Source organism: Ptychodera flava, chromosome 14 (assembly GCF_041260155.1).
Source record: "Ptychodera flava strain L36383 chromosome 14, AS_Pfla_20210202, whole genome shotgun sequence".
In the NCBI taxonomy this organism is placed as follows: Eukaryota; Metazoa; Hemichordata; class Enteropneusta; family Ptychoderidae; genus Ptychodera; species Ptychodera flava.
The window spans coordinates 20,077,239-20,098,017 of record NC_091941.1 but is presented as its reverse complement, the minus strand read 5'-3'; the positions used below and the strand labels follow the sequence as shown (position 1 = coordinate 20,098,017).

Below are 20,779 nucleotides of genomic sequence, written 5' to 3'. Positions count from 1 at the left end.
GAAGTAAAGAAAATTACCCAAGATTTAATGATAGGCTACTTGAAATTCAAAAAAGCTGCTACCTTTGTGTTAACTCTATGATAAAAAGTAAAATTTTCGGTTTTCGAAAAACTAAGATGGTGAATTTTTTCCTTCCGCAAAGAGCTTTAAAATGAATCCCCAGAAGTGGTAGATCAGAAAAGAGCGCGAATATCTGTCGACGAGGCGCATTTTGCTTTGAACATCGCCCAGATTGGCGTTAAAAGTAAGGCTGTCATAGATACTGGAATAAAATGAATATTGTCGTTGTATCAAGTCAAAATAGAATCCATCTCTCGAAACATTGTTCTCAGTGTGTCTGAATTTTTTCACTTGAACAATGAACTCTTAAAGGTATACTTTCACCTGTTCCAATTTTGCCACAGTTACTATGGATAGAGAAAATCTAACCAATCACAGATTTTAAGCGGGTGGCCGCTTTTTAAAAAAGCGCCCTCGCATGGGCATTTTGAATACCAGGGAACGCCCCTTTGGCCATATATGGGCGTATTTAGATTACAGGTGACTGTATACCTTTAAGATTTGTGTTCACTAACTTGCACAATGTCATTCACAGAGTTCTTCGATCGCAAAGAGCGCCGTCAACAGCGTTAACGCCGTCTCTAAAGCCGTTCTCAGCAAGAGAGTTCCCGGTCTTGCTCCCGTGGTCCTGAATACATCATCGGTGGCCATACAGTTGCAGAGAGACGCGCCTTCGGACATCGGAGGAGCAGCGCTCACTTCATCGGGCGGAAACTTTCAACTTCCGTCGGCGGCGACGCTGTTCGGGAGCGGTGCCGACAACAGTTTTGTTGACACTCAGGTATGGTATAGGATAGGTGTGAAAGTTCCTCTTAAATTCAGTTAAAAATCTGGCGTCTAAACAGTCAGTGCGAAAGATAGTGTTTTGAAATTTGTTATTACATATTGTGAATCGTGAGAAGATCCCAATAAAGCAAATATGGCTGGTTCTGTGAAAAATGATCTCTTTTTATGGACCACAATAAGCCCTGGCACCTATAGAGGTACTTGCAGCGTTGCCTGAATAGGCGATAGAAGACCGAAAGAGTGGAAGGCCGAACCGCAGTATAAAGAATGAAAGGTTTGACACTACAAATCTCCGAGAAGTCAAAAACATCCACCGACCAAAAAACAAACAAACAAACAAACAAACAACAGCGGACGAAAATACCTTCAAAAATAGCTTCAAAAGTTCGAATCTTTACTCTGGTAACTACGTTTGGCTGATATATGCCACATCTGGGCGAAAATTCAAAGTCGCGCAATTCTCCTCATTCACGTTGCTAGTCCGCCATTTGGGACCATTCAAGTGCAAAGGATTATGGGCATGAAAGTACACATCCCAACTTGTAGCATGTGTAGTAGAGAAACGATGCACAATAGAGAATGATAATACTCGTCACTTATTCACTTGCGGTGTTCACAAGTCGAATAACTGGTACTTCACCAAGCTCTTGGGAGTACAGATGGTAAAATAGAATTATTGAAAACAGCGCCAAAAGTTACAAATACTGTCGTTTTGATTGTGGCATTTCCCTTTCTTTTTCTAGTTCACGTCTTTCGCCGGTAATCCGTTCAATTGGGACAACACATCGGCAGACATCAGCTCGGCAATTATTTCCTTGTCATTTACCGACAACACTGGAAGTGGCATCGATGGTGAGATATAATCCATATCTTCCCCTATAGGTAACAACACACACCTCGTGATAGACGCAAATGACGAGGCAAAGATCATCGGTACATTACACATAGCCACTATGCCATTCCGAAGCTCTCCCTCTTTCTACACCGTATAACAGGATGCATTTCCCGATAAAACTTAAGAGCGGCCCGTTAGCCCCTTAATTGACGTCATACTTTTTTACATTGGCACGATGGCATCATTTCTCACAAAAGAAGTTCTGTGCTTGTCACGATGTTATAGCAAAATGTCGATTCCAGTTTTTTTTTCTGACAGTTTCGCCGTCGTCTACTTACTGCAGATCAAACCGTACATGTATGCATAAACCTATGGTTTATCAATAATCTTTTCTACAAGTTTAACTTACTGCATTTTCTTTACCTTGCCTACGTTAGTGTCTGGATTAGATGAGCCAATCGAACTTCGCTTACCGATCGGCGGTCTGCTGCCGGAGCCAGAAGAGTTGAACGTCTCCACCGTTGACCCGGGTGTTGACCTTTACTACTACAAATTACCGGTGAGATCGATTTACTTCCATAGACGACAATTTTATCTTTCTAGTATGTTGTATCAAATAGAGATTTAATTATCTGTATGGAGAATATTTAATTATCTTTGCACTACTCTATATTGATATTGTACTTCATTAATATTGTTCTTTCATATGATTGTACTTCTCAGATATCTAAACCGTACACAGCCGTCCATTTCCGAATATTTCCGATGTTCAACGTATCATGGGAGGACTTGAACTACACGATATTCTTCAGGCCGGACGAATTACCCACAAAATCTGACTACAATTACTCGGGGACACTGCCCAACCGGGAATTCATAAACGACACAAGCATCGAGGAATACTTGAGGGAAGAGTACGTCAATACGTTTTTCGTCCCCAGTGATTACACCCCCGTGGCTGGTACCTACTATTTTGCCATCTACTTCGAGCCAGGTAAGACTGATATACTTTGGAGCAATCTTAGAAGCGTGTTTCCTTGAAAGGGCAATAGATGTAACGCTTGACGATATCGTCATTAATTTTTGTTCAAGAGAACAAATTCATCCCCTCATTCATTTCCCTAAAATAAATGATGAGGGGATAATACACTTACAAAGTGAACACAACACGTTGAGTACATCGGCAGTGTTGCCGTCGACTGATGATACTCTAGTCAGGACTAAAATCCATAACAGTTGTCAACAATATTGGACTTTTCACATATTCAGTGTGTTGAAAAGTTGGAGACTAACATACCGACATGATGGGGCAATGTGTACAGCTAATTGAGCTGCAATGGTTATTTAGAAGTGTCTTTTTCGGGTTTCGAGAGGTGAAGCATATATATTGCGACACAGCCACGCCGACAACCAAAGTTCCCATCTATAGCCGGACGCACAGCTCCTGTAACATGTTCCACACTAAAACGACTCTCTCTTTTGTTAAGTCTTCACTTTCTGCTGAGGATACCATGGGTTCTGAATCTGGAACTTGTCCTCAAAGTCACCCATCTCGATCCATGTGAGAATTAGCATTTCAATTGAAGCGTTCCATGTTCTCTACCTTTCCAGGAACTCTCAACATTTCTGTACAGATGTTCACGTCCGGTTGTCGATATTGGGATGAAACTGACGAAGTCTTCAAGGGAGACGGTTGCCATGTGAGTGCTCTCGTTCAGTTTTCAATTCAAGTGTACACGGCGCTGCTCAACATCATGACAAATTTGATCGAATCATTTTGATCAATTTTCATCGATGTTCAAGCCTTCTAAAATACACGCTGCCCCGACAACTGTCGGGGTGTCTTAGACGGAAAATGAACACATTTAACGATTTTAACCGGTTTTTGGCTAAATGAAAACGAGGGACATGTTAAGCATTGGAATTTAGCCGCCGACGATTAATTTGTAAACTTTAGGTGCCAGCAATTGAAGATATATTGTAACGAAAACCTTGAAATGTTATTTCGCATCCATGAGAGAGAGAGAGAGAGAGAGAGAGAGAGAGAGAGAGAGAGAGAGAGAGAGAGAGAGAGAGAGAGAGAGAGAGAGAGAGAGCATGTAATTGCTCTTTCCTACAATTGGAACACCAACTAACGTAGGTACAATGTGAATGTTCCTGCAGGTTGATAACAAGTCAACTTCGTTTGAAACCATATGCAAATGTACCCATCTGACGTCATTCGGATCAGACTTTGTGGTTCCGCCGAACACTATCGACTTCAGCGAAGCGTTCGCTAACTTTGCAAACCTTGCCGACAACGCCTCTGTGTTTTCCACCGTCATCGTCATCTTCGCCCTGTATGTTATCGTTGCCATCTGGGCAAGGAGGGAAGACAAGAAAGACGTGGAAAAGGTAATGTTGCTACATCCGTTACTATAGTAACTGCGGTTGCTGTGCTGTTCATTTTAATCGGGCAATTATCAATCCATACACCGGAGAAACAGGGGCGAACTACAGAAGTAGCTGGACAATCGACGATTAGAGCATTTTCGACGCTTTTCCTAGAGCAGAAAGAATGAACGGACAACGGTCACTTATTAGATGCACATACGCGGACGTGCATCTATTGGCCGCCTTTAGTCGCAGACCAAACTTGCAGCCAACAAGTGACCGACTGTGGAGCGGACTTTGTTCTTCATCTGCAACGGGATACGGCATCTCGGAGAAGTTAATTCAGTAATAATTTCACCGTTCGTTTGACGACATTACATCTCCTTGCTTTGTCCCTGGGGAATAATATTTTTCAAAGTATGTAAATTCAAAAGTTCACTTTTCGCGTTTTACCTAAAAATTGTCGACAGCTCATAGACAATGACGAAGCACTTTACACTTGTACGCTGCTTCTGTAAAGCCAACTCGGTGACGTCGTTATAGGAGTCTTTCTCTTCAAGTGGTCGTTTTATCTTGCAATTGCATAATTTTCTTTTTTTCTCACTACAGTGGGGTATAACGCCATTGGCAGACAACAAACCGGGAGACAAGTTCCTCTACCAACTCTCTGTCTACACCGGAATTCGCGCAGGATCGGGCACGAGGTCAAAGGTCTTCATGATTCTTTGCGGCGAGCAGAAAGAAAGCGAAGTTCGGATACTGTCCGACAAGAAAAGAACGGTAAATAAGCACAAATAATCAATCTTTACGATTTTTGATCAAGAGCAGATGTACACGACTGCCCGATTAGATCTTACCTTTTTTACGATGTTCCATCTCCTTTCAGATGTGTTAAAAGCTTTCAACCGTGCGTTTGGGTTATGCTGCAACTTACTGCTTCTATCAATGTCAGTTTTAACTGGGAATGACTGAATATCGGTCACGCATCCCCGTCACTTTGCATCTATGTCTTGAAACACTACATTCATAAGTCTGGCTTCTTCTCTGCAGGTATTCCAAAAGGGCAAAATATCCAGCTTCCTTATGGCGGTGCCTTCGTCACTGGGTGACCTTACTGCTGTTCGTATATGGCACGATAACAGCGGTAAAGGGGACAATGGGTCCTGGTATCTTAGCAAGGTTGTCGTTCAAGATCTGCAGACAAAAGATGTGTAAGTCTGTTCATATCCCCATACAGCGCTTGAATTTAACCCTTTGAGCGCCAAAGTCAATTTTTGTTGCATTTAATAATTCAATATAGCTCAGTCAATTTTTTACAGTTTTTTGCCAAAAATGTGATGAAAAACTTTAGCCAATAAAATGTGATGCCCATTTGGTTCAAAATTATCAAAAAATTACTGAAAAATTCATAAAAATTGACAAAATGTTGCACTAAAATTTTGATGGAAAAGTTACAGCACTCAAAGTGTTAGGGTATATATTTTGTGCCTGGAAATTGAAAGACTTAAACTTTTGCTCAAGTTTTCTCCAGCGAAACTTCCGAAACTTTTTTTTTCAGAGAAAGATAAGATAAAATACCATTTATTTGGAAAAGCATTTTCAGCATTTTTCTTTGAAAGTTTGATAAGAAGAAAATGATTCAATGTTATCTATACTAACGGTACCTTATGATATATTGACACCACCTCATAATATAAAGTCGTCACCTAATCATATATTGACACAACCTTATCATATAAAGACATTACTAAATTATATATTGGTATCACCTAATTATATATTAACGGTACCTTATGATATATTAACAATACCTCATAATATAAAGGCGTCACCTAATCATATATTGACAATACCTTATCATATAACGGCATTACCTAAATATATATTGATGTAACATAAGAATATATTGGCATTGCCTTATAAGATAATGAAGTCATTTCATCAAATACGACTAATAAACCTCAGAAGGCAGCAACGTTGTTCCATAGAGTTAAAACTCTTTTGGAAAAAAATAATCTTTTTATTTTCACAAAACTAAGATGGTCAAAAACTTTACTTACTTCAGAGCTACAAACTGAGCCCCAACCTACAAACGATAAATCATAAAAATTGTAAAAAAAAAAAATGAGAATCAGAGTATCCGCTCGGCAGTTGAGTAAAACATAGGAGATATATCGGGGTCAGTAATGGCATGTGAGTACTCTATAGCCTCGCTAGTATACTTCCATGATGTGAAGGAAAAGTGGAATGACGAAGTATAATTGCACTCTATCTGCTGGACAGTTATGGATGAACAGATGAATAGGGATAAATGCAGGTAGATTAACCTGTGACTCATGGCTATGTGCCAAGGTTGGTTTTTGCCTAGTTGGTTGGAATGTGTAGGTAAGTTGTAAAGTGGTGTTAGGGTTGGTTTTGGCTTTGGAATATTTCATGAATAAGTTGGTTAGGGTTTGAACTTAATATTAAGTACTGTTCACTACTAAACACCAAATCTCTGCATTTCAGGACGAATTTTCTGTGCGACAAATGGTTAGCTGTCGACAGGGGAGATTGCCAAATACAAAGGACGCTGACACAGGCTACTGACAAGGAACTAACAACTTTCAAACACCAGTTCTCCAACAACGCCAAGAAAGACTTCACAGATGGTCATATCTGGTTCTCCATCGTTTCGCGTCCGTCGCACAGCAGCTTTACACGGGTGCAGCGCTTGTCCTGCTGCCTGTCGCTGCTGTACACGACCATGATCGCAAGTTGCATGTGGTATAAAGGAGAAGACGAGGAGGACAGCGCACAGGCAAACGATCATGTCATTAAATTAGGTAGGCAGTTTTGTGGCGTCCTGACGAACTCTCATTTTTAGTGTTGTAAAGTGGGTAGACGATCTCTATAAGTTTGTTGGATTGTCAAAGACTGGCATCCTCGTTCAGTCACGATTAAAATACTATATAATTTTAATTTTTTTCCCAATGTTTGGAATGTAACATATGCCACACTCTCTGCTCGTGTGAGTTGATTATAATGAGAATTGTTATCGTTAGGTCAAAAATTAAAAAAAATCGTTTCTGGTCACCGCGCACGTCATTTCAGAACCTGCGCGTCATGGCTTTTTTTTGGGGGGGGGGGGGGTTACAAACTCATCAATACAGATATCCTTGATATCCCTATTTGCATGTCCAAAAATGCTAAAAGGAAAAAAAACGGAACTATTATGCAGCCAGTGATAAAAGACAATAACTGTTGCATCGATATTGCCAAACCAGCATTGTTAGGAATAAAAAAAAGAAAGGGAAAACGAGAAAAAGAACGCGTCCCTGCATCACTTTTGCTGAATGTCAAGGAACAGAAACATTTGTTTTTGGTCTGAAAATACGTGTTACAGCATTCAGCTTGTGATTTGCTAAATGTTATATGTCTCAGTGGAGACGTACATTATGTTACGTCTTCTCTTTCTGACTCCATGCAATGCCAGATGTATTGAATGTGCGATATCAATGGACAGTGGTGATGTTTGATCTTTGCAGGTCCCATTACCTTCAGCTTACAAGCCATCATCATTGGCATCATGAGCAGTCTCGTCGTGTTCCCGGTCAACGTCGCCGTCATACAGCTGTTCAGAAAGAGCCGTCCGAAACAGCCTGTAACCATATCGACGCTGATAAAGAAACCGAATCAAAACAACAAGAAAGAGCAGAAGACAAAAGAAGAGAAATCAGAGGAGGGCGGTGAAGTTCAGCCGGGAAGTGCGGTGTGGGCTGTGAAGAGCGATCCAGCCGAGCGGCACTTGGAGAGTTCGAAGGGACAAAGCAAGGATGACAGCCAGCTGAACAGCGCCACCGAGCGGAGTCAGTCAGCGGGCAGCGCAAGAACCAGGAGAAATAGCTGCCCGGCCAAATCAAGTACATCCCTGGTCCTTGAAGATCTTGACAATGATGAGAATGACTTCAACGGTGATAAGCAAGCTTTGGTAGATAGCGGAACAGAGAGTATAGATGAACCAGTCCGGGGGACTTCGCCCCGTGCGTTCCCATTGTTGGGAGAGCCACAGATGAATGACCCTGGCATACCAAGTACATCGACCGCCGAATATCAGATAATTGAAGAAAGTGCACAGAATGGACAATCTTCAGAGGGCGTTTGTCCTGATGAGACAGACGTGGAACGTGGAGACGATTGTGAAATGTCAGGCGATGCCTCGAGCGACTGTGAACCAACTACTGATGATGGCGAGAAAGAGGCCAAGAAAAAGAAGAAGAAAAAGCCCTTTATGTTTCCCCATTGGTGTATTTACATCGGATGGGTCCTCGTATTTTTATCCTCGGCAACCTCAGCATTTTTCACTGTTCTGTATAGCATGCAGTGGGGTCATGAAAAGTCTTTGGAATGGCTCATTTCATTTCTTGTTTCTTTCTTCGAAAGCATATTGGTCATACAACCGGTGAAGGTGAGTATATCATCTTTTTCTTTCTGAAATTCCGATACTTGTGAGAAGAAAGACTTCGTGAAGTGCTTGATGAAATGATTCGTTCATTTATAAAATTTCAAACCTAAATCTCGCTCAACTAGCCATCCAAAAGCCGGTGTCTCCATGAATAACGTTTTTGTAACCACAGTGTAAAAATGGGTTCCTTTTGACGTAAAATAAATAACGCTCCAGTCATTTCGTTTCAGTGAACTGTCACTATCTTTAAATATGCATAGCTGCTTGAGCTTACGAGCTCAGCCCTAGTTATGGGCAATCATTTTACGATACGTTTCCCTTCATCCATAGGTTCTTTGCATCGCTATACTGCTGGCGTTGATCATCAAGACACCGAATTTGTCTGAAACGACCGGATACGACATCCAGCTGGCTGACGACGAGGAGTACTTACACGACGACGGCTACGACGATGAAGGTACGGCTGTTTCGTTATTGAACAACGTGTGATAACCATAAGTACGGTTACAAATTCGATGCTGCGAACTTGTGAAATTGCTTCTATGTCTGTTATCCAATCGGCTGTTCAGTTAAAAACTAGGGAACAAGGAAAGACGATGAATTATAACAACAATAGCAGCGGTTCAGTATTTTTGTGTCTGAGATAATTTTACCGTCTGATTAGAGGAAAGTCAATGGTTGTAAATACAATATGTTGCTGACATTACTCAGAATCACCTCGGTTTAATTACAACTGGACACGTCGTTCAATTTGCTTGATGTCAAATTCTTTTTTCTCTCTCTCTCTCTCCAGATCTGATCAAATACAAACCACCGCCGCCTCCACCTCAAGACCCCCCGAGTCCAGAAACGCTGGAAAACGCTCGTATACAGCGACAGAAAGAGTCTGAGATGTGTGGAATAGTCCGCGATATAGTAGCTTATTCTTTCTACTTACTATTTCTATTGATCATAGCGTACGGTAACAAAGATTTGATGGCTTTCTATTATCGCAAATCTGTCTACAGCAGCTTCTTCGAAAACATCCCATACAATAATGTAAGTTTTTCTCTGAAATCAAATATATATGTAGTGTGTCATACTTTACATACTTACCTTGAGTCAGTCACAAAGGGGGCATACACAAATCTGATAAATTAAACATGCATAACAATTATGGAAACCCTACCATGTCTCTATCATAACATGAATTCATCATGTCACAGTCGTGCAGTCCCTCTACCATGGGAATTGTATTATAATTGTCTTCAATACATTAAGAAAGGCGCCTTAATGCACTAGAAGATATTAACTTAGACAAAGGAAACGTATAGAAAATGCACGCCATCTTCCTAATTCCAATAAAACGTTTGCAATCGAGTATTTTATCTGACTTTCAAAGTTTTGCACTCTTTCCTTCAACAAGAGACAGTTTTAAGACCGGAAGCGGTTACGGAAAATATAAATCAATTGTGCGTGTCTGCCTTTATTTGCCAAGTCACAAATGAACATCATCTGCATGGTGTATTTAATAATTTTTTTGCAGATCGAATTCGGTTTTACTTCGTTCTACACGTGGGTGAACGGAGTCCTGTTGCCCGTGCTCTACCCCGGGACCTGGTACAACGGCAACAATATAACGCTTTTCGACTTGAAGTTTGCCTCGGACATGTTGTCGTACAGAGTGGGTCCACCAAGGTTCCGTCAGTTACGTGTCCAAGCAGGTTGGTCGTCTGATTTACTGATACTGCCCGTGTTTTGAAGTTTACGAAAACAGAAACTTGAAGCGAAAGCAGGGACGAAAATTACCTTACATTTTTATTCTGTGAGACTTTCATAACGTAGACTGCGCCTTGGGGTCAGATAATCAGAATCTACAACCTTCACAAGTCTTTTTTGGTCTCCCACTTGTTGATGTTCATTTTCAAGCTCATGGATAACTTCAGTTTTCGCCTGCTTATATTTGTAAAAATCTAAATTTTGGTGGCAATTTTGAATTTCAAGTGTTGGTAATTATTTAGTAACGTGTTTCACTGGTACCAAATTTTGCCCGGGCTACACTCGATTTTCATTCTCGATTTCCAAAGCAATCCTTAAAAGTTTCCTTACGGAAAGATTGAGCAAATGTTAAGTGTTTCAATTTGGAAGCATTAGCGGGCGCTGTAACTGCACTCTCGGTCCATTAAAAGCTATGACCGCTGATGATCATGATATGATGGTTTTAACTTGATACATATCTTGGCGGTCAATAAGTATACAGTTTATTTCACACCGCTTTCAGTTTCTCTGCATTTATATGAAACTGCGTAGTTGGGACAACAATCAAGGTAGAAAGTGGATATGACTGAGGAGGGGGATGAAAAATGAAAGAAGGCGACAAGGTGGGAAGCTCTCCCCAAAGACGTGCCTTTGTTCTCCCAGGGAACCATCAGCAAGAAACCCGTTGTCCTAACTTCTGACGAGTGATAGTGCTTAGGCCTACATCTTTCTAGGACTACCAAAGCTTATTTTTCATTCGCTGCTCGTCTTTCAGGTCTTTGCGACGTGTTGGAAGCAGCAGACGGTGTTGTGGCGGAGTGTATCGAGGAGTATTCCTATTCTGCAGCAGACAACCAATCCTACTTCCACGGTTGGTCCACCGTGAACAACTCGGGGTACGGCGATGCCGCCTGGACGTACAGGTCGACGTCGGAACTCGACGGCGTCCCTGTCTACGGGGTGAGGAGGATGTTTGGAGGAGATGGCTACGTGGCTGAGTTAGGCAAGTTACTTTGTGAACACTCAAGATACTTGTAATACACCTAGGAATAGCGAGATGCTTAGTTAGAACTTTTGTAAACCGTGGCACAGTATCGAGATTCACTTGCTAAATCAAGTACAGACGTTTGGCAGGATCGGAGTCCAAGGGTGAAACTATTTGGTAAATACTCAAGCGCAAGATTGGAATATCACCACAGTTTTTTTTTTAATTTGTAAATCGTAATTTATGGATTTTCCTATGAACAATGCTAGACAGTCGAACATTCCTTTTTACAGAATTCTACAAATAAACAAATCTTTTCCTTCTTTCTACAAAATCCAAAACATGGCGCTCCTTGAAAGTGACAATATAGGCTACAACTTGAACGTATATGTGCTTGCAAACGTTCTAGCTTACGCCATGAAAGCACTACAATTAGAATAGAAGAACTCAACGGAATTTCGATCCAATGCAAATTGTATCTTGTTCTTTTGTCTTAATCGTGTAGGAAATTCTTTGTTTGACTCAGAGCGAATCGGAGAATTTTTCTCGTCAGAAAACTTCCCTAATTCGATAAATGCTGCATATAGTTCGTCGAAATTGATTTCTGCATCCAACAAGAATTACCATCATGTCGCGTAATGCGATACACGAAAAGAGATGCAGGTCTAACTTCGTACCGGCAAATTGGGTCACCGTTCATCCTATGTAGTCAAGTGCACTCAATCTCAGTTGAACTTTTTGCCTCTGACTCAGGTTCAAGTTATGCCCAGCTTCGTCGACGGTGGAATACCTATCGAATGCCAGGTGGCTGGACCGATACACGAGGGCCGTCTTTGTGGAGTTCTCCCTGTACAATGCAAACATTAATTTATTCAGGTGAGAACAGATAGAACTGAATTTTGCAAGTGAGGTTTTTGTTGAGGGAAAGAGCCATAAGCTTATTCTGTTGACTCCCTGTTAGAAATTTTAAAAAACCTCTTTTTAAAGGCAGAATTTACCTAGTGAGGAAATATAAATTTGAACTCTAAAAGCTTTACTATATATTTTTGGTCTTCCACTTATGCGTGCCCATTTTGAAGTTCCTGGAGTAAATAAAGTTTTCACTCCTTATGTATGTGAAAATCTATTTTTTCCTTGTTTGATAGATATGGCGGCCATTTTGAATTTCAGGTGTCGTAAATATTGCACGCACGAGTAATTTGCTTCTGGTACCAAATTTTGCATGGTGATCCCTGATTTTTGTAAAAGGAAAAGTTTAAAGTTTCATTACAGCAAGTTTGAGTCAAGTTTAAGTATTTCAATTTCTATGCGAGTACCACCTTAACAACTTCATACGGATTAGGGTGTTCATCATGATCATGCAGGTGCGATCTCACTATGGGTTACAGCAATATTCAAGCAATAAATAATCCTATAGCGATGGGCATACCACGAAATGTTGATTAGTTCACGGCATGTATGCACGAGCGATAGCATATATTGAGTGATTAGCTTAAATCGAGTGATGTATACGTTTAGGTGGTTTCGTAACAGTATATTGAAATTCTGATGTGAAACATTCAAAGGGGATTTTTCTCAAATCGGAGCTTTTGCGTGTTCCAACTGTGCTATATCGCAAATAAAGTATCGATACCTTCACATCTCGATCGATCAGATCGCAGTATTTTCGCCATCAGTATACTGGTACACTATAATAATGGATAGCCTGTTGTTCAGACTCGTTCTCAGTGTTTTTGACCCGGCTTTCCCATTTCGTTTTCAGTATGGTGTCATTGCTCCTCGAGTTTCCAGCAACTGGGGCATCGCTAGCGTTCCCGACCGTATACGCACTCCGTCTGTACAGTTACGTCGGCAGCTATGCTATGTTCTACGTAGCCTGTGAAGTCATTTTCATGATCTTCGTCATTTACTATCTTGTCGTCGAAATTTTGCGGTTAAAAAAGATGGGTTGTAGCTACTTCAAGAGCTTTTGGACGTGGGCAGAGGTATGATTTTCACAGTCATTTTTGGTCTTTTGTATCGAAAGTTGGTCCGTTCTTTGGTACGGGCGATTCATTTGCTACAACGATTATCTGTCAGATCCCGTATTCATAACGTAGCGGTTTATGACAGTCTGCACAATGAGTACAATATGAGGATATTACGAAAACACCGCAAAGGATGCTCGGGGACAACGGCGCAGCGTATCGCCCGATGTCAGCGGAGGGCGATGCGCAGCGCCATTAATTGTCCGATCCCCGCACATCCTTTGCGGTGTCTTCGTGATAACCTTGTTATTAAGCTTATGCATCTTACATTCGTGACTGGGGCATCAAATGGGCCGAGTATTGACCCATTTCGTGCAATGTCAACACGTAAAGAGCGCGAGACGAAGTCTGGCACCCCTAACCGTTCACCAATGACCGACCAGATACACCCGCAGGACATTCATAACGCACGCTCCGTATGAGTTTTAGCGCTCACGCAAAATTATGTCTTCTCGATGGTTGATGTATAAAAATGGAATTTATCTAGTTGTTGCCATGTCTCGTGTTCACCGTTCAAGTTCAGCTTTTTATGTGCCCTTTCTGAAGCGGACAATCGAACTGAACTTTTGCGACAACTGTCACTGACCTTGAATCGTTGTTTTTGCTTTCCAGATACTGAGGACGATGTTAAGTATCGGAGGTATCGCGATACATTTCTACAAGAACATTTTTCTAAGCAGCGCACTCGAGGAAATAAGCAACGACGGTAGGTACATCCATTGCTGATCAGCCTATAGCTGTAGACGTCTATACCTAAATATGTTTCGTAGTCAAAGTTTCACAAAGTTAACACGAACACTGAATTCTCTATTTACAAATTTGGGTGAAACACGATTAATATATTAAAAGCGATTCGCAGTGCCCTGTTATTCCAAGCACTCTAGTTAGTTTCTTCTATATATTTTTTGTTTTGTTTATTACCTTGGTTTATCACCTTTTTTTTTTATTTTTTCGGCAGCAAACGCGTTTTTGAACCTACAGAGAATGGTGGTTTGGATGGAGCTCTTTGGTTATGTTCTCGCCAGCGTTGTCTTCCTGTCCGTGCTCAAGTTCATCTACATCCTGCGTTTCAACCGTCGAATGTCCCTGCTGTCTTCGACCCTGAAGGAGTCCGCTGTCGACATGGCGGCGTTCGGCGTCCAGTTCGTCATCGTCATGGTCGCCTTCGGCATCGCATTCCAGCTGACACTCGGAGCCAACCTGGACGACTACCGGACGGCGGTCTCGACCGTGGAGACCCTGATATCGGCTTGGCTCGGCATCTTCGACTACGACGCACTCGTGGAGGCCAACCGCATCTTCGGACCCTTGCTCTTCTTCCTGTTCATATTCTTCATCTACTTCGTGTTGACCACGATGTTCATCTCCATCATTTTGAAGGCCTTCGCCGTGGCCAAAGCCCGCAGCGACCAAGAGAAGAATGAATATGAACTGGTGGAGTATGTGTGGGGCCAGGTGAGGGGTATACTGGGCTTGGATTTGTTCGAGGAGGAGGAAGAGCTGGATGAGAACGAGTTCGATGACCTGATGGATGTTGCTTCCAGGATAGCGTCTGCCGTACCCAGGGAAAAGGACAATGTTGAAAAATTAATGGAACGCGTGCAAGCCATCGAGTCACGTCTAGCCGGAGAGTATGAAGCATTCCTTAAGATGGTTTGGAGGAACAGGTTTGTTGATGTCATTTTTATCTTGACAATGTAGTTCTTATCGCACTTCACCCTCTAAGGGGCGACTGTGATAACTGAAAAGTGACTCTTAACATTGCCGTCATCATCATGATAAATTCAGAAAATCCAAAGGAGTACGAAATTCATTTACAGGTTGAAAAAAAAAATGAGAAAATGGGGTAACTCTGTTTGGAAAATAATGTGGAACCTACATGGAACCAATTCGATGTAGGGATATACTGTCTAAGGTATAGCAATATGTGGGCATGTTCAGCGCTACAGAAACTACTTGTAGGCGGTCTGCAAACCGTGTTTTCACTCGTAGGTGAGAGAACGAAAACTGTTCTCCTGCTTGTAAGTCACAGGGCTTCGAACGGCAATGCATTCAACTGTACTGCATCAATATCTGCAACCTGCTACGCAATTCTCGTTATTATTTGCATACTCATTTTTGCGGTAAAAGTACCAATACTGTTTGAGTTACCGTGGAATCTTAAAATTAACGTAAAAGCAAATGAAAGCAAAAAATGGAAAGTACGCCCCAAAGTGTCATTAGGCCTACGCGCCTAAAATCATAAACTTGGCATCCTAGCCCCGTGTGATCTCTATCCATATATTCATAAAACTCCCTTTCATTGGGATCAGTGTTGACATTAATCGTTTTCTGTTCACCTCTATTTAACCTTCCAGTCTCAAGAGCAAGGTCATTCATTATTACAAGGAACAAGACGTCGACGTCATGATGAACAAGTTCAACACTTTCGCCAGGACGAATTTGGAATACTCACATCAGTTTAAAACGCGCACACAGACGACCGGCAAACAGAAAAGTCTGGGCACGTGTTCTCTGTGCTTCACCAAGACCAGCGCCAGGACCATCGAGAAACACCTCATACTGCACTGTCCCACGATCCGACGGAACAGGGCGCGGTTGTTCATGAACATGTCGAGCACCATCCGACAGGCCAGGCATCCGCTGATCATGGAGAGAGCCACCATGTGGTGGAAGTTCTACCGAAACAACGCGAGGACCGTTCAGCTGACGCGTATCGGCGCCATCACCAAACGGCTGGAGGTGAAGAAGGACTCGATGATGTGGTTCGACCTGCCAAAGAGAGTGCGATCAAACCTATGTAAGATTCTCCTCAACTACCTCCATGAAGCTCTCCATGACCGATGGCAAAAGCTAGAAAATAGAGAAGAGTACTTTAATCTTCAAGACTTCATCAAATAATTTAATTACAGTGCGTGATTCACATCGCTTCTCTCTTGCGCGCAAGTTTAATCCGATATAAACATTCACTAGGAGCACCAGACGGTACGACCCCCTCCCTTTAGTAGTCTATCGAAAAGAGTGCATCGCCAATTTCCCAGTGCTACTGACGTTCCATAAGTAAGTTCTATGGTAGACACACCTCTTCTACCATAATAGCGTAATGATTATATGCAAATTTGAGTGAGTGAGTGATTTAAATTTGACCTTAGGGACTGGTCGGTTTCTTCGACGGGGGGGGGGGGCCGGTTTTTGACTTTGGTGATAGGGGGTCACCATGTTTTTGAAATGCCCAATAGGGAGGGGTCAGTGTGTTTTTGAATTTCGACACGGGCTCATACTTGCCCAAAATGCATCGTGCCAGCCACAAATTTCATCATTCAGATATATTTTTCGGCGCGCCCTTCGGGCGCGTAACTTTAATAATAATAAGACATATTTTTAGAGACCCCTCCAACCGCGAAATTTTAATATATAAGACATATATATCAGAGATATCTGTATGTTTAAAATTTTTTCGGCGCGCCCTTCGTGCGCGTTACTTTAATATATATATATATATATATATATATATATATATATATATATATATATATATATATATATATATATATATATATAAAACATATTTTTAGCATGCCCCAGCCGCATGACTTTCATATATCAGATATATATATATATATATATATATATATATATATATATATATATATATATATATATATATATATATATATATATATGAGATATTCGGCACGCCCTTCGGGCGCAGTACTTTTATATGTCAGAAATATCTTGATGTCTGTAAATTGAAAGTCTGTTTTGCAAAGTGTACTAATCATTATGAAATCTGCAGTTCATATGAAAAGCATGACAAGTTCCTGATACGTTTCTGCTTTCTCTATGAGAATTCAGTATTAGAAAGCAACATATGCACTAATATTTCACAATTACATTTCTCTTACAACACTTCTGGACATCTGGTTATGCCTAAAAACTTTGGAATACATTCACAGCTTATTCAGAATACTGTATTCAAACTTAAAAATTAACATGTTTAAGTTCCTATCTTACAACGTACGTGACAATTTCATTAAAACACAGAATGACAGAATGTTTAAAATATACCCCCTAACTTATATATATATATATATATATATATATATATATATATATATATATATATATATATATATATATATATATATATATATATATATATATATATATACACACATGAATTATTGAATTTGTATTCCACCTTTTGTTTTACCTTTGTCGCGCTCAGGGGGGTCACCCTGTTTTCGAAAGTTGAAATAGGGGGGTCAGCCACCTTTTGACGTTGGCAAAAAAACATCGCCCCCCCCCGCCCCGGCCGAAGAAACTGGCCAGTCCCTTAGGTTCTTGATGATATGGGGGACGGAGTCACGACATTAGCAATGTTCATCAGTCACGAAGAAGTTTACAAGTTCTCAAAACTTTGAACCACGGGAACCTAGAAAGTCATTTTCGTCTTAATGTTATGCAGACTGCCCGACATTCGTGTTCTCGAACGAGCACACGAATGTCGAGGAGGCACAACGGTAATATGCTGCATGCTCATCCACCTGACCTCAACAAATTATTCATAATTCACCCGGAATTGAAAGCTTCAGTTAGTCACGGTTAGTACTATTTTACTCCACGGAAATGATGTTTCACTGTGCAACGTGCCATATAATATATATATATTTTACGGTGTATATGAGCAAATTGATCACATATAATTTTGAGATCTTCCCAGCGTTTATTTGCATTGTACAATGTAGACGCAGATGACATGTGCAATAGCCTTAGGAGATTTTAATAGCTGAAATTAGACGTACCTATTACAGTAATCTGAAATTGAAAAAAAAAACGTGTATTGAGAACATTTTTAGTGGTTCATATTGCTTCATGAAAATATTTAATGCAAAAGCTGTATTTGTGAAGTATATAGTTTTCCGACATGTATCATATCGTTTTTGAACTTTGAAGAATATATAACACTTTTACATATTGGTTTTACTTGAAACTATTATTTATATTATACATGTATTTAGAGTCCAAATATACACTTGGATTTTTTACTCATGAAATAAAGGATATGTATAATCTGAAGGAAATGGTATGGTTTCCTTTTGTATCGTCTGAATATATGAACGTTGGGACAGAACACTTATAAAATGCCTAATTCCGCCATTTAACTCACGTGAGACGACTTTTAAGGTAGAACGCGCCTCGGGGACAGATATTCGGACATTCAAATTTCTACAATTCTTTTCTGATCTACCACTTATTGGGGGCTCATGTTAAGCTCTTGGAAAAATTAAAACTTTCAGCGGCTTAGTTTTTAGAAAATTCAAAATTTAATTTTTCCCCATTGAGTTAACACAGGGATGGCGGCCATTTTGAATTTCAAATATCGTAAAATGGTGGATAATTTAATTTGTTTAGCTAGTTCCAAACTTTGCACTGTGACCCCCGATTTTTATTGTTGATTTGGTATGAGAATGGTTGAAAGTTTCATTGAGGAAAGTTTGAGCAAAACTTTAAGTCCTTCACTTTCGAGGTGCATACCACCTTAAGGAGAAACGTTCGATGCACTCATAGGCAGGCCGAGATTGGCATTTAATCAGCACTTACAGAAGTAAGTCTGTTGGACGCTCGGTACCTCTTGCAACGTGGTAGAAATCACAGTGAAAACAGAATCAAAGTGATCCTCTAAAGTCAGACATAAATCGTAGTAGATTTGTAAGAACAGCGAAAAAAACAGAGGACATGTTTCTTATATATTTGATTTTTCTCCCAAAAGTTTGTTAGTCCTTCTGGGGTTGTTATACAAGGTTTTTACGTCGCCAACCCTGAGTCTTGAACTCTAGACAAAACATCGGTTAGCAATTATCCAATTCTTCACCTTGAAAGAGAAAATGACAGTCGATGAAAGCATAGACAGTAGAGGGGGAAAGACCCCTCTACTGTCTATGATGGAAGAAAGCCAAGATCACCACTCTGTCGACTATACTGTGACGACACACAAAGACGTAATCGACGTCACCGTACTGTCAGTGTCATCAGTTCCAAACGTTGGCCTCGCCAAGTACAGATCATATTAACTGCACGTAACATCATTGAGCAGCGAAGATTCTGTATCTCTCACAGTGAAGGTAAGCGTACTCAATTTTGTGCTAACACGATTGGAACTATGGAATAATTGGATTTTCACATTTTTCAAATTTCTCAAAAGTGTTAGGTCCCATATAGCTGAATGTTGCAATATTAACAGTTACTTACAAAAACAAGTGTGTAATGTAAAAAGAAAAGCAGATGAGATTACATTTGTAGATTAAATCGGCATTACTTCACCATCCAATTATCCGAAATTAGTTCCAATTGTGTTTGCTGTAACGAGATCAAACAGGTATACATGTAACGTTTTTCTTTTGGGTAACTCTTAAGGGAAGTGTACTATGGATTGCGATCACATGAGAAGTACACCGGTTATGTTACAAAGAACATTTTGATAAATATGGCATCTGTAAAAAATTCCATTCCCTATTGTTTTCAATTCCATCTCAAACTCCTTTTCGACACATGATTGCTTGTAAGTTGCTGGTCAGTGGATGTAATCTACTCGGATCGATTCGTATATTAATCGTATACGAAGATGCACGAAGGTATTGCTTCTGCCTATGGTGGCAATCTTATTTTTTTTTTCGTCGTTGGAAAAATGGTCGTTTGATCGCAGACAACGTTGCCGGGATCCTTGTGAAAATATTGATTATCCAGCGTGTATATATCGAGCGAATTGTTCGATCGTCATGTACGAGTAGTTTAAACAAACCAATACTATTCTAAAGATCGTTGTGCTATTAGTTTGCAAATGAACCACGCTAGTCCGAAGTAGTCCCAGGTACAATCATTTAATTGAGGAAACTGTCTGTGATACTATTTACATAACTCAAATATGAACGGTGCATCAGCTTCGTTACTAGTGTTACCCCAAATATGGCTCGAAATCCTTCATTCGGTTATATTAGAAAGGTCACGCGAGGTCAAATTATGAAGTCAGAAGTTTCTGGTGCGGAGGCGTCGTCTGTGGAAACGAGTAGGCAGGTGATATTTTACGACAGGTAATGTTGGTCGCACGTAAATATGAACAGCGGCGGGATTCTCATAGAGATATGTCAGGTAAATTTTGCGAAGTAATTAAACAGTTGAATACAATACTTAGATTCGCAACTTAATGGCAGAACGTTCTCTCGTGGGTTTGGCTATCTTTCTTTAATGCAGGACGATGCAAACCAAAGAACGAGACGACAGACTTCGGGGAAAAATCACGACAGACGTACAGAATGACAAGATTGGTGTCACTGCTCTTCTGTTGAAAGATGTGGACAACATGGCGCCATTGAATTGCCCTACGCTCTAAAAATGGTCCCATATTTTAATGTAGAAGGTTGTAAATGGCCACCACGTCTCGGCCAATGGTTAGCCACACCGTAATGATAATTGAAGAGTAGGCTAACTGCAAATCTGCTGCATACCAGTTACGTCTTTAGTCACAGATTGCT

At 40.7% G+C, this 20,779-nt stretch overlaps 2 protein-coding genes across 2 annotated transcripts in view; both read left to right on the top strand.

Moving 5' to 3' along the window:
* The window catches only part of LOC139149680 (polycystin-1-like protein 2), a 38,764-nt gene extending 24,792 nt beyond the window's left edge, over nucleotides 1–13,972 (top strand). The window contains exons 18-34 of the mRNA XM_070721545.1: nucleotides 596–841; nucleotides 1,590–1,698; nucleotides 2,119–2,240; nucleotides 2,405–2,675; nucleotides 3,293–3,381; nucleotides 3,845–4,075; nucleotides 4,664–4,834; nucleotides 5,105–5,265; nucleotides 6,563–6,879; nucleotides 7,582–8,501; nucleotides 8,829–8,955; nucleotides 9,292–9,536; nucleotides 10,024–10,201; nucleotides 11,011–11,238; nucleotides 11,974–12,096; nucleotides 12,983–13,205; nucleotides 13,860–13,972. Of these exons, the coding sequence (XP_070577646.1) occupies nucleotides 596–841; nucleotides 1,590–1,698; nucleotides 2,119–2,240; nucleotides 2,405–2,675; nucleotides 3,293–3,381; nucleotides 3,845–4,075; nucleotides 4,664–4,834; nucleotides 5,105–5,265; nucleotides 6,563–6,879; nucleotides 7,582–8,501; nucleotides 8,829–8,955; nucleotides 9,292–9,536; nucleotides 10,024–10,201; nucleotides 11,011–11,238; nucleotides 11,974–12,096; nucleotides 12,983–13,029 (3,585 nt within the window). The 3' untranslated portion in view covers nucleotides 13,030–13,205; nucleotides 13,860–13,972. The remainder of the gene's footprint in view (nucleotides 1–595; nucleotides 842–1,589; nucleotides 1,699–2,118; nucleotides 2,241–2,404; nucleotides 2,676–3,292; nucleotides 3,382–3,844; nucleotides 4,076–4,663; nucleotides 4,835–5,104; nucleotides 5,266–6,562; nucleotides 6,880–7,581; nucleotides 8,502–8,828; nucleotides 8,956–9,291; nucleotides 9,537–10,023; nucleotides 10,202–11,010; nucleotides 11,239–11,973; nucleotides 12,097–12,982; nucleotides 13,206–13,859) is intronic.
* A 238-nt stretch (nucleotides 13,973–14,210) lies between these two features.
* On the top strand, nucleotides 14,211–16,712 carry LOC139149679 (polycystin-2-like protein 2). Its single transcript, XM_070721544.1, has 2 exons — nucleotides 14,211–14,914; nucleotides 15,605–16,712. The coding sequence occupies exons 1-2, from the start codon at nucleotides 14,232–14,234 to the stop codon at nucleotides 16,146–16,148; spliced, it is 1,227 nt and encodes a 408-aa protein (XP_070577645.1). The 5' UTR covers nucleotides 14,211–14,231; the 3' UTR covers nucleotides 16,149–16,712.
* Nucleotides 16,713–20,779: the final 4,067 nt, after the last annotated feature.

What these genes read in the sequence shown, in the direction of transcription:
- LOC139149679 (XM_070721544.1), top strand. Translation starts at nt 14,232, where the DNA reads ATGGTGGTTTGGATGGAGCTCTTTGGTTATGTTCTCGCCAGCGTTGTC. An exon ending in AAGATGGTTTGGAGGAACAG is followed by an intron (nt 14,915 to 15,604) that starts GTTTGTTGATGT and finishes TTAACCTTCCAG; the next exon opens with TCTCAAGAGCAAGGTCATTC.